The sequence below is a fragment of the Mustelus asterias genome, chromosome 22 (genome assembly GCF_964213995.1).
Source record: "Mustelus asterias chromosome 22, sMusAst1.hap1.1, whole genome shotgun sequence".
Classification (NCBI taxonomy): Eukaryota; Metazoa; Chordata; class Chondrichthyes; order Carcharhiniformes; family Triakidae; genus Mustelus; species Mustelus asterias.
The window spans coordinates 43,425,157-43,446,784 of record NC_135822.1 but is presented as its reverse complement, the minus strand read 5'-3'; the positions used below and the strand labels follow the sequence as shown (position 1 = coordinate 43,446,784).

General features: G+C 46.6%; 1 protein-coding gene across 8 annotated transcripts in view; it reads right to left on the bottom strand.

Annotated features, from left to right (window-relative positions):
- LOC144510017 (uncharacterized) overlaps window positions 1-21,628 on the bottom strand; it is a 275,355-nt gene that overhangs the window by 81,132 nt on the left and 172,595 nt on the right. For all 8 annotated transcript variants that reach the window (XM_078239203.1, XM_078239202.1, XM_078239206.1 and 5 more), the window contains one exon: window positions 7,224-7,321. In XM_078239203.1, the coding sequence (XP_078095329.1) occupies window positions 7,224-7,321 (98 nt within the window). The remainder of the gene's footprint in view (window positions 1-7,223; window positions 7,322-21,628) is intronic.

Here is a 21,628-nt window from a genome sequence, read left to right as displayed (position 1 = left end):
GTTGGGATCTGCTCCTGATTCTGTTGTGAATAAAAGCCTACACTTATATTGGCATATCGGTAGTCTTTCACCTTATTGATAGTGCATCAAGGGGCCAAGTCAAAGATTTACATAGACCCGGATGCCCAACCGAGATGTTTTAAGGCAAGACCAGTTCCATGCACTCTGTGAGTGAAAAGTAGAGACCGAGCTGAAATGATTGGAAGAGCTGGGGATTATTCAACGCGTACAATTCTGAGTGGGCCGCACTGGTAGTTCTGATGCTAAAGCCAGATAACACAATCTGCCTGGGTAGTGATTATAAAGTGACAATGAACAGAGCGTCTTGTTTGGACAAATATGTGATGCCGCGAATAGAGGACCTCAATGCAAAATTATTTGGAGGCCAGATCCTCACAAAGTTCGATATGAGTCACGTGTACCTCCAGTTTGAATTAGAAACATCATCAAGAAAATACATGCCAGTAAACATGCACAGGGGATTGAACGAATTACGAATATACTCGTCTACGTTTTGGGGTATCATCAATGTACGCCATCTTCTAAAGCGTAATGGAATGCATACTGCAAGGAATACTCTGCGTAGCAATTCACCTAGACGATGTTCTAATCACAGGATCCACTGTCAAGGAACACCACAAAAAATTAGAAGCCTTGCAATGGTTTTCAGAAGCCGGGTCTGACTAAAAGAGAAAAAATGTTTTCCAGGCAGCTGAAGTAAGTACCTCAGATACAGGGTCGACAAAGATGGTCTACACTCAGTCCAGGAAAAGGTAAGAGCCATAAAAGAGGCTCCAACACCAAGAAATATGATAGAATTAAAATTGCTTCTCAGCCTCGTAAACTATTACAGATAGTTCATTCCAAACTTGGCAACCTTACTGGCACTCCTATGTACACTGTTAAGACCACTGGTGAAAACAGTCAGTGCCTCTCCCTATGGAATAGGTGTGATCCCATCACACCGATGGAGCACTGGGATGGAGCGTCCGATTGCATATGCCTCACAGAGATTGGCCGATGCGGAAGGAAGGTCTGCACAGATTGAAACGGAGGATTCGGCAATGGTATTCGCAGTGAAGAAATTTCATCAATACGTTTATAGTCAACATTTTACCATTATAACAGATCACAAACCTTGGTTGGGCCTTTTTCTGAGCATAAATCAATTTTCCCCATAGTGTCAGCTCAAATACAGCAGTGGGCGCTATTGTTAAGCGCCCATGAGTACATCTTGGAACATAGACCAGGGGTACAGATCACCAATGCAGATGCCCTGAGCCCACAAGCTTCCCCTAACCACCGAAAATGGACAAAATTCTAATGGCATTGAATTTTATGGATACCTTACCAATTTCGGCCAAACAAATCAAAGCTTGGACTCAGAACGATCCCGAATTGGCCAAATCAAGCCACGTTATATTAATTGGAGGAATGTCCGACACAAGACATGAAGCCGTATGCGACAAAGTACCCGAAATTAAGCATAGAAGGTGGCATTATCCTATGGGGAGCCCAGTTAGTTATCCCCCAGCCGCCCAAAGGCCTATCCTTCAACAACTTCACAGTAGGCATGCAGGGGTATCAAAAATGAAGATGTTAGCGAGAAACTGCATCTGGTGGCCTGACATAGATGGGGATGTAGAGAAGATGGTAAAAACATGCAGAATGTGCTAAAAGAATGTGCCAAGACCTCACCAATAGCTTCCCTGTACCTGGGAATGGCCAGGAAGACCTTAGGTTCAGGTGCACGTGGATTTCACAGGATTATTTATAGGTCCAATGTTTCTGATATTAATCTACGCTCACTCTAAGTGGATTGATGTACACTGGATGGCATCCACCACACCCAATAGCACAATAGAGAGACTTAGATAGTCTTTCTTAGACAGAAAACAAACGGAGTAAGACCTGTCCGCACGGCTCCGTACCATCCATCATCAAACGAATTAGCGGAGCGAGCAGTCCAAGTCTTCAAAAATGGAATGAAAAAACAGACAGGTTCTATAGACACAAAATAGGCACGATTCCTTCTTAATTATAGGACGGCACCACACATAACAAGAGGATTAGCACCAGCAGGATTACTGATGGGCAGGCGCCGACGGACCAGGCTAAGCTTTACCTTACCGAACTTAAGTGGAAGAATTGAAGGAAAGCAAGAAGCCAGAAAAGCAGCCATGATGGACAAAAGGCTGATAGAGTTTTTTCACCATGGGGACACTGTCCAAATGCGAAACTTTGGAGACTTCACCCCATGGACAGCAGGAACGATCCTTTCAAGAACAGGGCCAACGTCCTATACAATAGGGGAGAATGTGCAAACTGCACACAGACAGTCACCCGACTGTCACCCGAGGCCAGAATTAAAACCAGGTCCCTGGCGCTGAGGCGGCAGTGCTAACCACTGTGCCACCGTGCTGTCCGTATGTATTCATAGAATACAAGTTCCCGGGTGATTGGTAATTACCTTAACAGGTGGAACTCCTGTACCGAGCTCTTGAGAAAGCAGGCCCCTGAGTGGGTCTATTAATATATTGCCCAGATGGTACCTATTTCTGTTCAACACAGACTTGTGATTTTGCTTTACCTGATTTTGTGCAATAAAGCACCATTTTTTATAGCTGACTCCTGGAGTTATGAAAGTGCACTTGGTTAATGGTCTATCAGTTGTATTAAGATTAAGATTATACAGGTGCAGGGCATTGATTGATTAAGTACCTGGAGGACATATAAAGAAAGACTTGCATTTATTGGTTCTCAAAGGAGCTATAAAGAGAGACATCTGAGATAATGGCAGCTGGTTAAAGAGGAGACAGATTTTTATAATGCTTCATCCTGTAAATAACTGGTATTAAGTGAAGAATTGGGTCTACTTTCCTACTTCATCATCTGACTTCACAATGATTTAACATGATATCTGGAGCATCATCGCATTGTCTATCCCACAGCATCTTGGGGTCTCATCCCTCTGAGCCACAATGCAGTAGTCTTCCAGTATTCATTGTGCCACAACCGTTTACTGTCAATACAGTTGCAGCACAGCATGGTGGCACAGTGGTTAGCACAGCTGCCTCACAGCTCCAGGGACCCGGGTTCGATTCCTGGCTTGGGTGACTGTGCGGAGTTTGCACATTCTCCGCATGTCTGCGTGGGTTTCCTCCGGGTGCTCCGGTTTCCTCCCACAGTCCAAACATGTGCGGATTAGGTTGATTGGCCATGCTAACGTGCCCCTTAGTGCCCCGCAATGCATAGGTTAGAGGGATTAGCAGAGTAAATGTGTGGGATTACGGGGATAGGGCCTGGGTGGGATTGTTGTCAGTGCAGATTCAATGGGCCGAATGGCCTCATTCTGCACTGTCGGGATTCTATATCTATATCTAGTTGCATCTCAATTAATTAAGGCCTTCAGTTGATGTTAAAATGCAAAGCAAATTTACAGCAATTAGTGTATTTCACATTATTAGCAACGTTTGGGGAAACAATCAATAAATTATAATTATAAATATCAAATGATTGGGGACTCATCAGTTAGAGGGATAGATAGGAGGTTCTGTAGCAGCAAAAGAGACTCACTGATGGTATGTTGCCTCCCGGGTGCCAGGGTCTGTGATGTCTCGGACCGTGTTTTCAGGATTCTTAAGGGGGAGGGGGGACAGTCATAAGTCGTGGTACACATCGGTACCAACGACATAGGTAAGAGAAGGGACGGGGATTTAAAACAGGAATTTAAGGAGCTAGGGTGGAAGCTGAGAGGCAAGACAAACCATGTTGTCATCTCTGGTTTGTTGCCGGTGCCACGTGCTAGCGGGTTGAGGAACAGGGAGAGAGTGCAGATAAACAGGTGGCTGCAGGGATGGTGTAGGAGGGAGGGTTTCAGCGACTTGGATAATTGGAACACATTCTGGGGAAGGTGGGACCTGTACAAACAGGACGGTTTGCACCTGAACCAGAGGGGCACCAATATCCTGGGAGGGAAATTTGCTACGGCTCTTCGGGGGGGTTTAAACTAATTTGTCAGGGGGATGGGACAAGGAGCTGTAGTTCAGAAGTCAGTGTTGAGTGTAGTGAGGTACTGAGGAAGATATCAAGGTCGCAGGAGTGTACCGGCAGACAGGAAGGTGGGTTGAAGTGTGTCTACTTCAATGCAAGGAGCATCCGAAATAAGGTAGGTGAACTTGGAGCGTGGATTGGTACTTGGGACTACGATGTTGTGGCCATTACAATGGTAGTGGTGGTGAAGGCGGATTCGATAGGGTCTTTTAAGAGACTTTTCGATAAGTTCATGGAAGTTAGTAAAATAGAGCGTTATAGGTAAGCCTAGTAGATAGGGACATATTCGGTGCAACTTGTGGGCCGAAGGGCCTGTTTGTGCTGTAGCTTTTCTATGTTCTATGTTCTATTACGGAGACATGGTTAGAACAGGGACAGGAATGGTTGTTGGAAGTTCCGGGGTATAGATGTTTCAGTAAGAGTAGGGAAGGTGGTAAAAGAGGTGGAGGAGTAGCATTGTTAATCAAGGATAGTTTAACGGCTGCGGAAAGGCACTTCGAGGGGGATCTGCCGACTGAGGTAATATGGGCTGAAGTTAGAAATAGGAAAGGAGTGGTCACATTGTTAGGAGTTGTCTATAGGCCCCCAAATAGTAATAGAGATGTAGAGGAAGAAATTGCAAAGCAGATTATGGATAGGCGTGGGGGTCACAGGGTAGTTGTCATGGGTGAATTTAACTTTCCAAATATTGATTGGAAGCTTTATAGGTCGAATAGTTCAGATGGGACAGTTTTTGTGCAGTGTGTGCAGGAGGGTTTCCTGACACAATATGTGGATAGGCCGACAAGAGGTGGGGCCACATTGGATTTGGTACTGGGTAATGAACCGGGTCAAGTGTTAGATTTGGTTGTGGGAGAGCACTTTGGAGATAGTGACCACAATTCAGTGTGTTTCGTTATTGCAATGGAGAGGGATAGGGCCGTACAGCAGGGCAAGGTTTATAATTGGGGCAGGGGTAATTATGATGCGATTAGGCAAGAATTAGGGAGCATAAGGTGGGAACAGAAACTGTCAGGGAAAGGCACAAATGAAAAGTGGAGCTTGTTCAAGGAACAAATACTGCGTGTCCTTGATAGGTATGTCCCTGTCAGGCAGGGAGGAAATGGCCGAGTGAGGGAACCATGGTTCACAAAAGAGGTTGAATGTCTTGTCAAGAGGAAGAAGGAAGCGTATGTAAGGATGAGAAAACAAGGTTCAGTTGGGTCCATTGAGGGTTACAAGTTAGCAAGGAATGAGCTGAAAAAAGGGCTTAGGAGAGCTAGGAGGGGGCATGAGAAGTCCTTGGCGGGTCGGATCAAGGAAAACCCCAAGGCTTTTTACTCTTATGTGAGGAATAAAAGAATGACCAGGGTGAGGTTAGGGCCTGTCAAGGACAGTAGTGGGAACCTGTGCATGGAGTCAGAAGAGATAGGAGAGGCGATGAATGAATACTTTTCTTCAGTGTTCGCCAAGGAGAGGGGCCATGTTTTTGAGGATGAGAGTGTGGTACAGGCTGATACGCTGGAGGAGGCAGATGTTCTAAGGGAAGATGTATTCGCAATTTTGAAAAACCTGAAGGTCGATAAGTCCCCTGGGCCAGATGAGATATATCCTAGGATTCTTTGGGAGGAGATTGCAGAGCCTTTGACTTTGATCTTTGGGTCCTCACTGTCCACGGGGATAGTGCCAGAGGACTGGAGAGTGGCGAATGTTGTTCCTCTCTCAAAGAAAGGAAATAGGAATGACTCTGGTAATTATAGGCCGGTTAGTCTTACTTCGGTGGTCGGTAAGTTAATGGAAAAGGTCCTGAGGGATAGGATTTACGACCATTTAGAAAGATGCAGCTTAATCCCGGATAGTCAACACGGATTCGTGAAGGGTAAGTCTTGCCTCACAAATTTGATTGAATTCTTTGAGGAGGTAACTAAGTGTGTAGATGAAGGTAGAGCAGTTGATGTCATATACATGGATTTGAGTAAGGCATTTGATAAGGTCCCCCATGGTCGGCTCATGAAGAAAGTAAGGAGGTGTGGGATAGAGGGAAATTTGGCCGATTGGATAAGTAACTGGCAATCTCATAGAAGACAGAGAGTGGATGGAAAATTTTCAGACTGGAGACCAGTTACCAGCGGTGTACCACAAGGATCAGTGCTGGGTCCTCTGCTATTTGTGACTTTTATCAATGACTTGAGGAGGGGGCTGAAGGGTGGGTCAGTAAATTTGCTGATACGCCAAGATTGGTGGAGTAGTGGATGAGGTGGAGGGCTGTTGTAGGCTGCAAGGAGACATTGATAGGATGCAGAGCTGGGCCGAAAAATGGCAGATGGAGTTTAACCCTGATAAGTGCGAGGTGATTCATTTTGGGAGGACAAATTTGAATGTGGATTACAGGGTCAAAGGTAGGGTTCGGAGGAATGTGGAGGAACAGAGAGATCTTGGGGTTCACATCCACAGATCTCTGAAGGTTGCCACTCAAGTGGATAGAGCCGTGAAGAAGGCCTATAGTGTGTTAGCTTTTATTAACAGGGGGTTTGAGTTTAAGAGCTGTGGGGTTATGTTGCAACTGTACAGGACCTTGGTGAGACCACATTTGGAATATTGTGTGCAGTTCTGGTCACCTCACTATAAGAAGGATGTGGAAGACTGGAAAGGAGATTTACCAGGATGCTGCCTGGTTTGGAGGGTAGGTCTTATGAGGAAAGGTTGAGGGAGCTACGGCTTTTCTCTTTAGAGAGGAGGAGGTTGAGAGGCGACTTAATAGAAGTTTATAAGATGATGAAGGGGATAGAGTGGACGTTCAGAGACTATTTCCTTGGGTGGATGTAGCTGTTACTAGGGGGCATAACCAAAAGGTTCGTGGTGGAAGATATAGGAGGGATGTACGAGGTAAGTTCTTTACTCAGAGAGTGGTTGGGGTGTGGAATGGATTGCCTGTGTGATAGTGGAGTCGGACACTTTAGGAACTTTCAAGCGGTTATTGGATAGGTACATGGAGCACACCAGGATGATAGGGAGTGGGATAGCTTGATCTTGGTTTCGGAAAAGGTTCGGCACAACATCGTGGGCCGAAGGGCCTGTACTGTGCTGTACTGTTCTATGTTCTATGACATTTGGCCATTTGAAAGAGAAAATGTTTGCAAAGTGGAAGGCAACAATCAATGAAGCAATTTTTCTGAATGTCTAATACTCACAGAAAGATTCAGGGCAGAAGAATCTAATTCTGTAATCCTCACAGCTCCCGTCCTTTTGCTCTTCATTAACACAAGCAAAGCCAGAAGAAATGCTGCACCTGTTTAATACAAAAAGGCAAGGTTTCATATTGTTGTTTTTTAAAGAAATTCATAATAGGGCTGGACTTCAATGCACAGGAGTGGGGCTTTTTGGGGCCAGTGTCAGCAGGGAACCGAATTAATACCAGTGAAATTGACAGAGTGTTAGAAAGCTTGCTCCAACTTGCCACCTTCCACATTTAACCTTGACACTTTAGGCTCCATGAGAACAACTTTGTCAGGGGAAGCGGATTGTCAAGTTCAATATGTCAGCTGCTCAACAAAAATGTCTTTTGCAATTTGTGATTCAATGGATTTCCTGTAAATTATCAGGAAAAAGCAAAGTGAGCAAGCAGCTGACAGGCATCAGTGCACCACCTGAGGACATCAGAGCCTCACAAGGCTCATGGTGTGACCTCAGCTCACATTATGACATTCTTGACCAGCTGGTAAGTGAACTTGGTGGTACCTCTTGGGTGTTGAACAAGATTAAACTAAATTGGCAACCAATTCACCAATTGGTTAATGGAAGGAACATATTACAGAAACTCTTGGAGAAATACAAGGAGGTGTTTGTAAATACTTTCGTGGAAATGACCGGAGCCAAGGCATGGCTTAAAATAAAACCTGATAGCATCCCAAAATGCATCAAGGCAAGAACTGTGCCATGTGCTATCAAGCCAAACGTTGAAGTGGAACTTAAAACAATAATCAGAGATGGACTGATCCAGTCTGTGACGATGCATGATTGGGCAACTCTAATCATCCCTGTCATTAAACCAGATGGTTTGATAAGAATTTGGGGTGACTTCAAAACAGCGATAAATCCAGTGCTGTGTGTTGACCAATATCCCTTAGCAGTAATTGAGGACCTGTTCACTGGATTGTCTGCGTGTCAACTGGACAGTGCGATTGAATTGTCCCAAGCTTACCTCCAAATGAAGGTGACAACTGACACTTTGTTTTCCTCTGAACTCGAACTTGTGGATAAACCTAGGACAAAAAGAACCTAACTGCACTGTGGTGGCCACTGAGGAAGAGAGTTTCCTGTACATTCAGCTTATGAAGAGAAAGGTGAATACTATATATCCTCACAAAGAATCATTCCGGTATAAATGCCTTCTGTTTGGCATTACATCAGCACTGGACCTATTCCAAAAATCCATGGATCAAATCCCAAGTGGCCTGAATGGTGTCCAGTGTTATCTGGATGACTTCCTAGTCAGGGAAAAATATTGGAGGAAACACTGGAATGTCTGCAAAAGCACAATCTTTGTGTGAAGAAAGGAAAATGTGAATTTTCGTGCCAAGACCTCAGAATATCTGCCCTGAATATCATGTTTGGAATCAAGTGATTTCATCATGACCTGCATGGAAGACATTGGACATTGTGAAAGACTGTGGTGTGTGAACAATGATCTTTGGTCCATACAAAGGAAAAGGAATATCTCTAGCTGTGAGTGGTTTGCAGAGATGGCCCCTCATCTTATCAGCGCACAATTACCAGATTAAATACAGAAGATCTGAGCAACAGGCGGACGCCGATGCTCTATCACGTCTATCAATTTGGGGCAAAGACGAATCACAGGAGAACTATGTGAACATCTTGTACTTATGCCAGGTTGATGGTTTACCTATTACAGTCTCTCCAGTGCAAAGATGCACAAAGTTAGATCCGGTGATGGGGAAGGTCATGGACATGATCTTGAAAGGAATTTCATCGAATAAATAGAGGAGCAATCAAGAATCCAAGGTATACTGAACAAGGGAACTTCATAGAATCATAGAATCCTGATAGTTCAGAAGGAGGTCATTCGGCCCATGGAGTCTGCACCGACTCTCGGACAGAACATCCCACTTAGGGCCCGATTCCTGTAACCCCATGTATTTACTCCACAAATCCCCCTAACTTACACATCTTTGGACACGAAGGAACAATTTACCATGGCCAATCCACCTAAGCTGTACATCTTTGTGCTGTGTGATGCGCGATTAAATCACTCGGGGGGCTAGATCGTACCCGGGAAATAAAGGCTTTTATTAATAACAAGAATGGAGCATACTATATACAATACAATTCCAGACTAAAGGGTCACCAGGCAGTGCAGTGACCTTTATACACCTCCAGGTAGGCGGAGCCAACTGGAGTGTATCACAGAACAATATCAACAGGTAGAATACCCCAACCCTAACCCCAACAGTGACAACAGTAACATATCTACAAGTACCCATAGTGCTGACCATCTATGGTTCAGTACCCATAGTGGTAACCATCTATGGGTTCACCACATTCACCCCTCCTTTAAAACAAAGGCCGGCGGGGCAAAGAAAAAACAGAACGAACTGTCCATATATTCACAAGTTCAGTCGTATTGGAGGACCGCACCGACTCTGCGACCTCCTCAACACTGGTGGTCGCGCCGGTTCTGGTGACCGTGATGACCCTCTCTCTAAGGCGGTGTCCAGTGACTCCTCCAGTTCCTTATGGACAGGTGGACCACGAGGTGGCGACAATCTCCTGGACTCGAGCACGCCTCGAGGTGGCGACAATCTCCTGGACTCAGGCAAGCTGTACACGGGAGTAAGAGGATTAAGTGGTGGTCCCGATACTGCCCGCGCCGTGTCAGGAGGGGAGATAAAGGTCAAGGGATCCCTAACCAGGGCTGTGGGAGCGACAGGGGTTTCCAAGTCCCCTGCAGGCGCCAGATCTCGAATAGAGACCGTATCCTCTCGCCCGTCAGGATATGCCACATAGGCATATTGAGGGTTGGCGTGGAGGAGATGGACCTGTTCAACCAAAGGGTCGGACTTGCGGGTCCTAACATGCCGCCGCAGGAGGACAGGTCCTGAGTACATCAATCAAGACGGCAATGAGGTCCCAGAGGAAGACTTCCTAGGGAAGGAAAACATCCTCTCATGTGGAGTAGCGTTGGTTGCCGTACACAGGAGGGACCGGATGGAATGGAGCGCATCAGAAAGTACCTCTTGCCAACGGGAGACTGGAAGACCCTTAGACCTCAACGCCAGTAAGACAGCCTTCCAGACTGTAGCATTTTCTCTTTCAACCTGCCCGTTACCCCTAGGGTTGTAACTCGTAGTCCTACTTGAGGCAATCCCTTTTGAGAGCAGGTATTGCCTCAAGTCGTCACTCATAAATGACAAGCCCCTATCACTGTGGATATAGCTGGGATAACCGAACAGGGTGAAAAGATCCCGTAATGCTTTGATAACCGTGGCAGCGGTCATGTCTGAACAGGGAATGGCAAAGGGGAATCGTGAGTACTCATCAATCACGTTGAGGAAGTACACGTTCCGATCTGTCGAAGGAAGGGGGCCCTTGAAGTCCACACTCAGTCTTTCAAAAGGGCGAGTGGCCTTAATGAGGTGTGCCCTGTCAGGTCGATAGAAGTGCGGTTTGCATTCAGCACATACCTGGCAGCTTCGGGTTATTGACCTGACATCCTCCACTGAGTAGGGTAGATTCCGGGCCTTTACGAAATGGAAGAGCCGAGTGATCCGCGGATGGCAGAGATCATTGTGGAGGGCCTGTAATCGATCCTCCTGCACACTTGCACATGTTCCACGCGACAGGGCGTCTGAGGGCTCATTGAGCTTCCCTGGACGGTACATGATATCATAGTTGTAGGTGGAGAGTTCGATTCTCCACCTCAAGATTTTATCATTTTTGATCTTGCCCCGTAACGTGTTGTTGAACATGAATGCCACGGACCGCTGGTCCGTGCGCAGGGTGAATCGTTTTCCCGCCAAGTAATGGCGCCAATGCCGGACGGCCTCCACAATGGCCTGAGCCTCTTTTTCCACCGCGGAATGCCGAATTTCGAGGCCTTGGAGGGTGCGAGAGAAAAAGGCGACGGGCCTGCCCGCCTGGTTAAGTGTGGCGGCCAGGGCGAAATCAGATGCATCACTCTCCACCTGAAAGGGGATGGACTCATCGACAGTGTGCATCGTGGCTTTCGCGATGTCAGCTTTTATCCCTTCAAAGGCTAAGCGAGCCTCTGCTGCTTGGGGAAAAGAGGTAGACTTTATGAGCGGACGGGCTTTGTCCGCATAATTGGGAACCCACTGTGCATAGTATGAAAAGAAACCTAAGCATCTTCTCAGTGCTTTGATGCTAGTGGGTAGGGGAAGTTCAAGGAGGGGACGCATACGGTCTGGATCAGGGCCAAGGACCCCGTTTTCCACCACGTATCCGAGAATTGCTAGGCGGCGCTTGCTAAATACACACTTCTCCCTGTTGTAGGTCAGATTCAGGCGAGACGCAGTGCGTAAAAATCTAAGGAGATTGGCATCGTGGTCCTGCTGGTCATGGCCGCAGATAGTGACGTTGTCCAGGTACGGGAAGGTAGCCCGCAGCCCGTTTTGGTCCACCATTCGGTCCATTGCACGCTGGAAGACCGAGACCCCATTCGTGACGCCAAAGGGAACCCTTAAAAAGTGGTAAAGACGACCATCCGCCTCAAGGGCCGTATATTTTCGGTCCTCTGGGCGAATGGGGAGCTGGTGGTAAGCTGACTTCAAGTCAATAATGGAGAACACCCGGTACTGCGCAATCTGGTTGACCATGTCAGATATGCGCGGGAGAGGATACGCGTCCAGCTGCGTGTATCTATTAATGGTCTGACTATAGTCTATGACCATCCGGGGTTTGTCTCCAGTTTTAACCACCACGACTTGCGCTCTCCATGGACTAGTGCTAGGTTGAATGATCCCTTCCCTGAGGAGGCGCTGAACTTCAGATCGAATAAAGATCCGATCCTCAGCGCTGTAACGCCTGCTCTTAGTTGCGATGGGCTTGCAGCCTGGCACGAGATTCTCGAATAAAGATGGTGGGGTGATTCTGAGTGTCGAGAGGCTACACGTGGACCGCGCTGGGCAATTTGGAGGCTGCTGTTCTCCCACTGAAAGTGGAGGGAGTGGCCCATCGTACTGCAGGGTTACACTCCTCAGGTGGACCATAAAGTCTAGTCCCAGGTGTATCGGAGCGCAAAGGTGCGGTAACACGAGGAGCCTGAAGTTCTCATAAACTGTGCCCCGCACCGTTAGCTTGACCACGCAGCTCCCAAGCATGGTAACAGATCGGGACCTCGACGCCATCAAAATTGTCTGTCTGACAGTCCGTACTCGGAGACCGCACCGTTTCACGGTGTCAGGGTGAATGAAACTCTCCGTGCTCCCGCTGTCAAACAAACAATGAATTAGACGTCCATTTACCTCTATGCCCATCATGGACTTGTCGAGTCTGTGAGGCTTGGCCTGGTCCAGGATGATTGACGCCACCATTGGGTCTTGAGTGCAACTGCAGGCAGCTGATATGGTTGATGATGATGACCCCTGCTGGTCGTCTGCGGTCAGTGCCAACCAAAATGGCTGCGCCCATGGATCGCACGTGGTCGGTGGCGTTAAAAGTGACGGCGCTAAAAGTGGCGGCCCCTGCAGGTTACACGTGTCTTGCGTCTTCGTCGTCAGGAATGGTGGCGCGCTGGAATCGCACGTGGTGGAAGACCTCGAAGAAGCTGGAGACAAGGAGACAGGCTCTGGAGAATCACATGCCGCGCTGCTAAGCTTGGAGGGTGGTTTAGCCCTGCAGACTTTGGCATAATGCCCTTTCTTCCCACACGCGGAGCAAAATACCGTTCTGGCTGGACATCGCTGCCGAGGGTGTTTCGCCAATCCACAGAAATAGCACCGCGGGCCTCCTGGAGCTGCCGCCATCGTCAGGTCCGAGGTTGAAAGCACAATCGCGCAGTTTTTCGGAGCCGCTGGGTAGAGTTGAGTCGGTGGCTGTACTTGCCACAATGTTCCCACGTGGTCGGTGGGGTACATTTCTAGACTTCTGGAGGCCGTTTCCATCGTGTCAGCCAATTCCACCGTCTTAGCTAGGTCTACGTTACCTTGCTCTAGCAGCCGCAGGCGAATATACGATGAGCTGATTCCCGCCACGAACGCATCTCGGATCAAGTCGTTAGTATACTGGGCCGCTGACACTGGCTTGCAGTTGCAGGCTCTGGCTAGCTGCTGAAGTTTGCGCAGATACTGTCCTGTCGTTTCGCCGGGCTGCCGCCGTCGAGTGGCTAGAAGGTGTCGAGCATGAATCTTGTTTGGCGGTTTGTTGTACAGTTTCTTAAGTAGTTTGATGGCCCCTTTGTAGTCTTGGGCATCGCGGATTGATGAGTATACAGTGTCGCTTACCCTTGCGTGGAGGACCCGCAGTCTATCGGCGTCGTTTTGAATGGCTGTTGAGGCATCGATGTAGTCTTGAAAACACTTTAACCAATGGTCGAAAGTGTTCGACGCTCCCGCTGCACGTGGATCTAAGGTACGCCGATCGGGTTTCAACATTTGCTCCATGGTTTTTTTTTTACCAAAATTTGTTATTAATAAAATTGATGCGCGATTAAATCACTCGGGAGGCTGGATCGTACCCGGGAAATAAAGGCTTTTATTAATAACAAGAATGGAGCATACTATATACAATACAATCCCAGACTAAAGGGTCACCAGGCAGTGCTGTGACTTTTATACTCCTCCAGGTAGGCGGAGCCAACTGGAGTGTACCACAGAACAATATCAACAGGTAGAACACCCCAACCCTAAAACCAACAGTAACTACAGTAACATATCTACAAGTACCCATTGTGCTGACCATCTATGGTTCAGTACCCATAGTGGTAACCATCTATGGTTCAGCACACTGTGGAAGCAAACAAGAGCATCTGGAGGAAGCCGAGGCAGACACCGGGAGAACATGCAAACTTCCCACAGACAGTCACCCATGGCTGGAATCAAACCCGGGTCCCTGGCGCTGTGAGGCAGCAGTGTTAAACTTAAATAAACAGGACAAAATGGAGTACTTCTGAGGGGGATTACAGTGATAATTCCTCCATGCTTGTGGAGTCATACACCGAACAAATCCAGGAAGGACATCCAGGAGTCATTCATTTGAAAGAACTCACAAGGAGTTATTTCTGATGGCCAGGACTAGACTCACACATTGAAGAAAGTGTAGGACGGTGTCAGTCTTGTGCAAGGATACAAAATACTCCACCTCATCAACCACTTCACCCATGGGATTGGCCAAAACAGCCTTTGCAAAGCGCACATATTAATTTTGTGGAACCAATTGAAGGATCCATGTTTCTTGTCCAAGTGGATGCACATTCCAAATGGCCTGAAATCATGATGATGAAATTGACGACTACTGAAAAGACAACTGAGCGACGAGACAAAGTACCTGCACAGTTTGGCAAATTGGAGCAATTAGTTAGCAATAATGGGACTCAGTTCATGTCAAAAGAATTTGTGGACTACCCCAGAAACCTTGGCATACAGCACATCAGAACTGTGTTACCATCCTTCCACCAATGGATTGGCAGAGACGTTGGTACAGTAATTGAAGAATGAATTTAAAGCATCAAAGGATGAGAAACCATGAGCCAAAAGAGTAACCAACTATCTCATATCCTACAGAAACATAGCCCATGCGACATACAATAGCCCATACCAAGAAACGACTCTTCAACTGAGAAATACTGCCAAAATCTCGCAATTTCTTCTGTGTAAACCCATGATGACAGAGTTTGGAGGTGACAAAAAGAGAATTTTTGATTTGATTTGTGATTGTCACATGTATTAGTATACAGTGAAAAGTATTGTTTCTTGCATGCTATACAGACAAAGCATACCATTCATAGAGAAAGAAATGAGGGAGTGCAGAATGTAGTGTTACAGTCATAGCTAGGGTGCAGAGAAAGATCAACTGAGTGTGAGGTAGGTCCATTCATAAGTCTGATGGCAGCAGGAAGAAGCTGTTCTTGAGTTGGTGGGTACATGACCTCAGACTTTTACATATTTATCCCGACAGAAGAAAGTGGAAGAGAATATGTCTGGGGTTCTTGGGGTCCTTAATTATGCTGCTTCTTTGCCGAGGCAGCAGGAAGTGTAGACGGTGTCAATGGATGGGAGGCTGGTTTGCAGAGTCAGTATCTGAAATATCAATATCTGACACTCGGTGTTTGGAAATCCCTGAACCTATGATCACGACTGTGTCGAATTCCGATTCGACACCAGTTGAACCAACATCATCTGGAGAAGCTGAAGAAGAACCAGCCTGATCAGATGATGTGTCTGAGCCAAGTGGCGAACAGACTACCGAGAACATGCAAGTAAAGCCTCCTGAAGGAAGGATTCTGCTTGAGCGTGAGCGACTATGAGGGAGAGACATGGCATTGTAGAGAGATGAGGGTGAGTGTCAGCGGTAGATAGACAGATGGGAATAGAAAAAACATAGAAAACATAGAAAACTACAGCACAATACAGGCCCTTCAGCCCACAAAACCGAACATGTCCCTACCTTAGCGATAACTAGGCTTACCTACAACCCTCTATCTTACTAAGTTCCATGTACTTATCTAAAAGTGTCTTAAAAGACCCTATCGAATCCGTCTCCACCACCGTTGTTGGTAGCCCATTCCACGCACCCACCACCCTCTGAGTGAAAAACGTACCCCTGACATCTCCTCTGTCCCTACTCCCCAGCACCTTAAACCTGTGTCCTCTTGTGGCAACAATTTCAGCCCTAGGAAAATGCCGCTGACTGTCCACTCGATCAATACCTCTCAACATCTTATACACCTCTATCAGGTCACCACTCTTCCTTTGTCTCTCCAAGGAGAAAAGACCGAGCTCACTCAACCTATCCTCATAAGGCATGCTCCTCAACCCAGGCAACATCTTTGTAAATCTCCTCTGCACCCTTTCTATGGCTTCCACATCCTTCCTGTAATGAGGTGACCAGAACTGAGCACAGTACTCCAAGTGGGGTCCGACCAGGGACCTAGAAAGCTGCAACATTATCTCACAACTCCTAACCTCAATTCCTCGATTGATGAAGGCCAGGACACCATATGCCTTCTTAACCACAGCCTCAACCTGCACAGCTGCTTTGAGTGTCCTATGAACTCGGACCCCAAGATCCTTCTGATCTTCCACACTGCCAAGAGTCCTACCATTAATATTATATTCCGCCATCTTATTTGACCTGCGAAAATGAACCACCCCACACTTATCTGGGCTGAACTCCATCTGCCACGTCTCCGCCCAGTCTTGCATCCTATCAATGTCTCGCTGCAACTTCTGACATCCCTCCACACTATCCACAACACCTCCAACCTTTGTGTCATCAGCAAACTTACCAACCCATCCCTCCACTTCCTCATCCAGGTCATTTATAAAAATCACAAAGAGTAAGGGTCCCAGAACAGATCCCTGGGGCACTCCACTGGTGACCGACCTGAATGCAGAATATGACCCATCTATAACCACTCTTTGCCTTCTGTGGGCAAGCCAGTTCTGGATCCACAAAGCAATGTCCCCTTGGATCCCATGCCCCCTCACTTTCTCAATAAGCCTTGCATGGGGCACCTTATCAAATGCCTTGCTGAAGTCCATATATACTACATCTATTGCTCTTCCTTCATCAATGTGTTTAGTCACATGCTCAAAAAACTTAATCAGGCTCGTAAGACATGACCTGCCTTTGACAAAGCCATGCTGACTATTCTTAATCATATTATACCTCTCCAAATGTTCATAAATCCTGCCTCTCAGGATCTTCTCCATCAACTTACCAACCACTGAGGTTAGACTCACTGGTCTATAATTTCTAGGGTTATCTCTACTCCCTTTCTTGAATAAAGGAACAACATCCGCAATCCTCCAATCCTCCGGAACCTCTCCCGTCTCCATTGATGATGCAAGGATCATCGCCAAAGGCTCAGCAATCTCCTCCCTCGCCTCCCACAGTAGCCTGGGGTACATCCTGTCTGGTCCCGGCGAATTATCTAACTTGATGCTTTTCAAAAGTTCCAACACATCCTCTTTCTTAATATCTACATGCTCAAGCTTTTCAGTCCGCTGCAAGTCTGCACTACAACCACCAAGATCCTTTTCCATAGAGAATACTGAAGTAAAGTATTCATTAAGTACCTCTGTTATTTCTCCCGGTTCCATGCAAACCTTCCCACCTATTCTTTCACGTCTTATCCTCTTGCTCTTCACATACTTGTAGAATGCCTTGGGGTTTTCCTTAATCCTGCCTGCCAAGGCCTTCTCATGACCTCTTCTGGCTCTCCTAATTTCCTTCTTAAGATCCTTCCTAAGAGCCGTATACTCTTCTAGATCTCTAATATTACCTAGCTCCCTGAACCTTTTGGAAGCTTTTCTTTTCTTCTTGACTAAATTCATTCCAACCTTTGTATACCACGGTTCCTGTAACCTACCATAACTTCCCTGTCTCACTGGAACGTTGCTATGCAGAACTCCAGACAAATATTCCCTGTAAATTTGCCACATTTCTTCCGTACATTTCCTTGAGAAAACCTCTTTCCAATTTAAGACTCCAATTTCCTACCTGATAGCCTCATAATTCCCCTAACTCCAATTAAACACTTTTTTTTACCTTGTCTGATCCTATCTCCCTCTAATGCTATTGTAAAGGAGATAGAATTATGATCACTATCTCCAAAATGCTCTCCCACTGAGAGATCTGACACCTGCCCAGGTTCATTTCCCAATACCAAATCAAGTATAGCCCCTCCTCTTGTACGCTTATCTACATACTGTGTCAAGAAACCCCCCTGAACACACCTAACAAACTCCTCCCCATCTACACCCCTTACTCTCGGGAGATTCCAATCAATATTTGGGAAATTAAAATCTCCCATCACGACAATTCTGTTATTATTACACCTTTCCAAGATCTGTTTCCCTATCTGCTCCTCAACATCCCTGTTACTATTGGGCGGCCTATAGAAAACACCCAGTAAAGTTATTGACCCCTTCCTGTTCCTAACCTCCACCCACAGAGACTCCGTGGACAATCCCTCCATGGTGTCCATCTTTTCTGCAGCCGTGACACTATCTCTGATCAACAGTGCCACTCCCCCACCTCTTCTGCCTCCCTCCCTGTCCCTTCTGAAGCATCTGAAACCCCGGCATTGAAGTAACCAGGCCTGTCCCTGAGTCATCCAAGTCTCTGAAATGGCCACCACATCATATTTCCAAGTAGTGATCCACGCTCTAAGCTCATCCACTTTGTTGACAACACTCCTTGCGTTAAAATAGACACATCTCAAACCTTCGGTCTGAGTGCTCCCCTTCTCTATCTGGGATTTTAACTTTCCAAATATTGATTGGAACCTTTGTAGGTCAAATAGTTCGGATGGGGCAATTTTTGTGCAGTGTGTGCAGGAGGGTTTCCTGACACAATATGTGGATAGGCCGATAAGAGGTGAGGCCACATTGGATTTGGTACTGGGAAATGAACTGGGCCAAGTGTAAGATTTGGTTGTGGGAGAGCACTTTGGAGATAGTGACCACAATTCGGTGTCTTTTGTTATTGCAATGGAGAGGATAGGGCCTTACGGCAGGGCAAGGTTTACAACTGGGGGAGAGGTAATTATGATGCTGAAGTAGGCCATTTTCCAAAAGCCATATTTTTATTATCTCATCAATATTCACCTCATTAAACAAACTCATTTATTGGACTGATTGGCACCATTCATAACGTGCCCACAATGCAGAGGGGAACACCCGAATGGACATTCGTTTAAATCCCCCTCTGCACAGCTGAGAGACCTTTAATTTCAAAGCCGACAAAAGATCCTTATTCTGCCCAGCAACAGCACGAAGCTGCATTTTAAACCGGCCTTTGGCCAGAAAATCGGGATATCTGTGAGTCAAGACCTGGAGTGGGATATATGGCATAGCTGGACTGTCAGTAAAATATTACGGGAATAAAATGGCCAAGGCAGGCAAAGAAACTTAATAAACCAGGATAAAAAGAATAAAAGATTAGATTAAATCCCCCTACACACAGCAGGACAAAATGACATGAACACCTAATCTCGCAAGCATAGAATACGGACACAAAACAGCAGAGGTCGATTTAGATAAGGGGACACGTCGAGAGGATAATGGGAAACACATTAAAACACCGGGGCAAGAACAGGCAGTCCCATTAACACGGACACACACCATACAGATGCAAATTGACAAGCCTCCCAGGGAACTTCCTGACCAGACAGACCACTTTTTAGGTATTGTAAAAATGTATGAGCAAATGTTCCCGCTCGAATTTGGATTCCTATAAATATCCAGAGCAAATGTATAACTATTGAGATCAACGTGGCCAAGCCACTGTTTCTGAGCTGGTTACGAGGTTCTCCCTGGGATCCCAGTAATTGTACAATATAGAAAAACGCTTTGAACCTTGCCTTGCGACTCGACTTCCTTGAATGCACTGGTACAAGGGATTTTTCCCTACAACAATGCGATTCGGCAAGAATTAGGGGGCATAAGTTGGGAACAGAAACTGTCAGGGAAAGGAACTAATGAAAAGTGGAGCTTGTTCAAGGAACAAATACTGGGTGTCCTTGATAGGTATGTCCCTGTCAGGCAGGGAGGAAATGGCTGAGTGAGGGAACCATGGTTCACGAAAGAGGTGGAATGTCTTGTGAAAAGGAAGAGGGAAGCTTATGTAGGGATGAGGAAACAAGGTTCAGATGGCTCGATTGAGGGTTACAAGTTAGCAAGGAATGAGCTGAAAAAGGGGTTTAGGAGAGCTAGGAGGGGACATGAGAAGTCCTTGGCGGGTAGGATCAAGGAAAACTCCAAGGCTTTTTACTCTTATGTCAGGAATAAAAGAATAACCAGGGTGAGGTTAGGGCCGGTCAAGGACAGTAGTGGGAACTTGTGTATGGAGTCAGTAGAGATAGGCGAGGTGATGAATGAATACTTTTCTTCAGTGTTCACCAAGGAGAGGGGCCATGTTTTTGAGGAAGAGAAGGTGTTACAGGCTAATAGGCTGGAGGAAATAGATGTTCGGAGGGAGGATGTCCTGGCAGTTTTGAATAAACTGAAGGTCGATAAGTCCCCTGGGCCTGATGAAATATATCCTAGGATTCTTTGGGGGGCAAGGGATGAGATTGCAGAGCCTTTGGCTTTGATCTTTGGGTCCTCGCCGTCCACGGGGATAGTGCCAGAGGACTGGAGAATGGCGAATGTTGTTCCTCTGTTTAAGAAGGGGAATAGAAATGACCCTGGTAATTATAGACCGGTTAGTCTTACTTCGGTGGTTGGTAAATTGATGGGAAAGGTCCTTAGGGATGGGATTTACAACCATTTAGAAAGATGCGGATTAATCCGGGATAGTCAGCACGGATTCGTGAAGGGCACGTCGTGCCTCGCAAATTTGATTGAATTTTTTGAGGAGGTAACTAAGTGTGTTGATGAAGGTAGGGCAGTTGATGTCATATACATGGATTTTAGTAAGGCGGTTGATAAGGTCCCCCATGGTCGGCTTATGATGAAAGTGAGGAGGTGTGGGATAGAGGGAAAGTTGGCCGATTGGATAGGTAACTGGCTGTCTGATCGAAGACAGAGGGTGGTGGTGGTGGATGGAAAATTTTCGGATTGGAGGCAGGTTGCTAGCGGAGTGCCACAGGGATCAGTGCTTGGTCCTCTGCTCTTTGTGATTTTTATTAATGACTTAGAGGAGGGGGCTGAAGGGTGGATCAGTAAATTTGCTGATGACACCAAGATTGGTGGAGCAGTGGATGAGGTGGAGGGCTGTTGTAGGCTGCAAAGAGACATAGATAGGATGCAAAGCTGGGCTGAAAAATGGCAAATGGAGTTTAACCCTGATAAATGTGAGGTGATTCATTTTGGTAGGACTAATTTAAATGTGGATTACAGGGTCAAAGGTAGGATTCTGAAGACTGTGGAGGAACAGAGAGATCTTGGGTCCATATCCACAGATCTCTAAAGGTTGCCACTCAAGTGGATAGAGCTGTGAAGAAGGCCTATAGTGTGTTAGCTTTTATTAACAGGGGGTTGGAGTTTAAGAGCCGTGGGGTTATGCTGCAACTGTACAGGACCTTGGTGAGACCACATTTGGAATATTGTGTGCAGTTCTGGTCACCTCACTATAAGAAGGATGTGGAAGCGCTGGAAAGAGTGCAGAGGAGATTTACTAGGATGCTGCCTGGTTTGGAGGGTAGGTCTTATGAGGAAAGGTTGAGGGAGCTAGGGCTGTTCTCTCTGGAGTGGAGGAGGCTGAGGGGAGACTTAACAGAGGTTTATAAAATGATGAAGGGGGTCGATAGAGTGAACGTTCAAAGACTATTTCATCGGGTGGATGGAGCTATTACAAGGGGGCATAACTATAGGGTTCGTGGTGGGAGATATAGGGAGGATATCAGAGGTAGGTTCTTTACGCAGAGAGTGGTTGGGGTGTGGAATGGACTGCC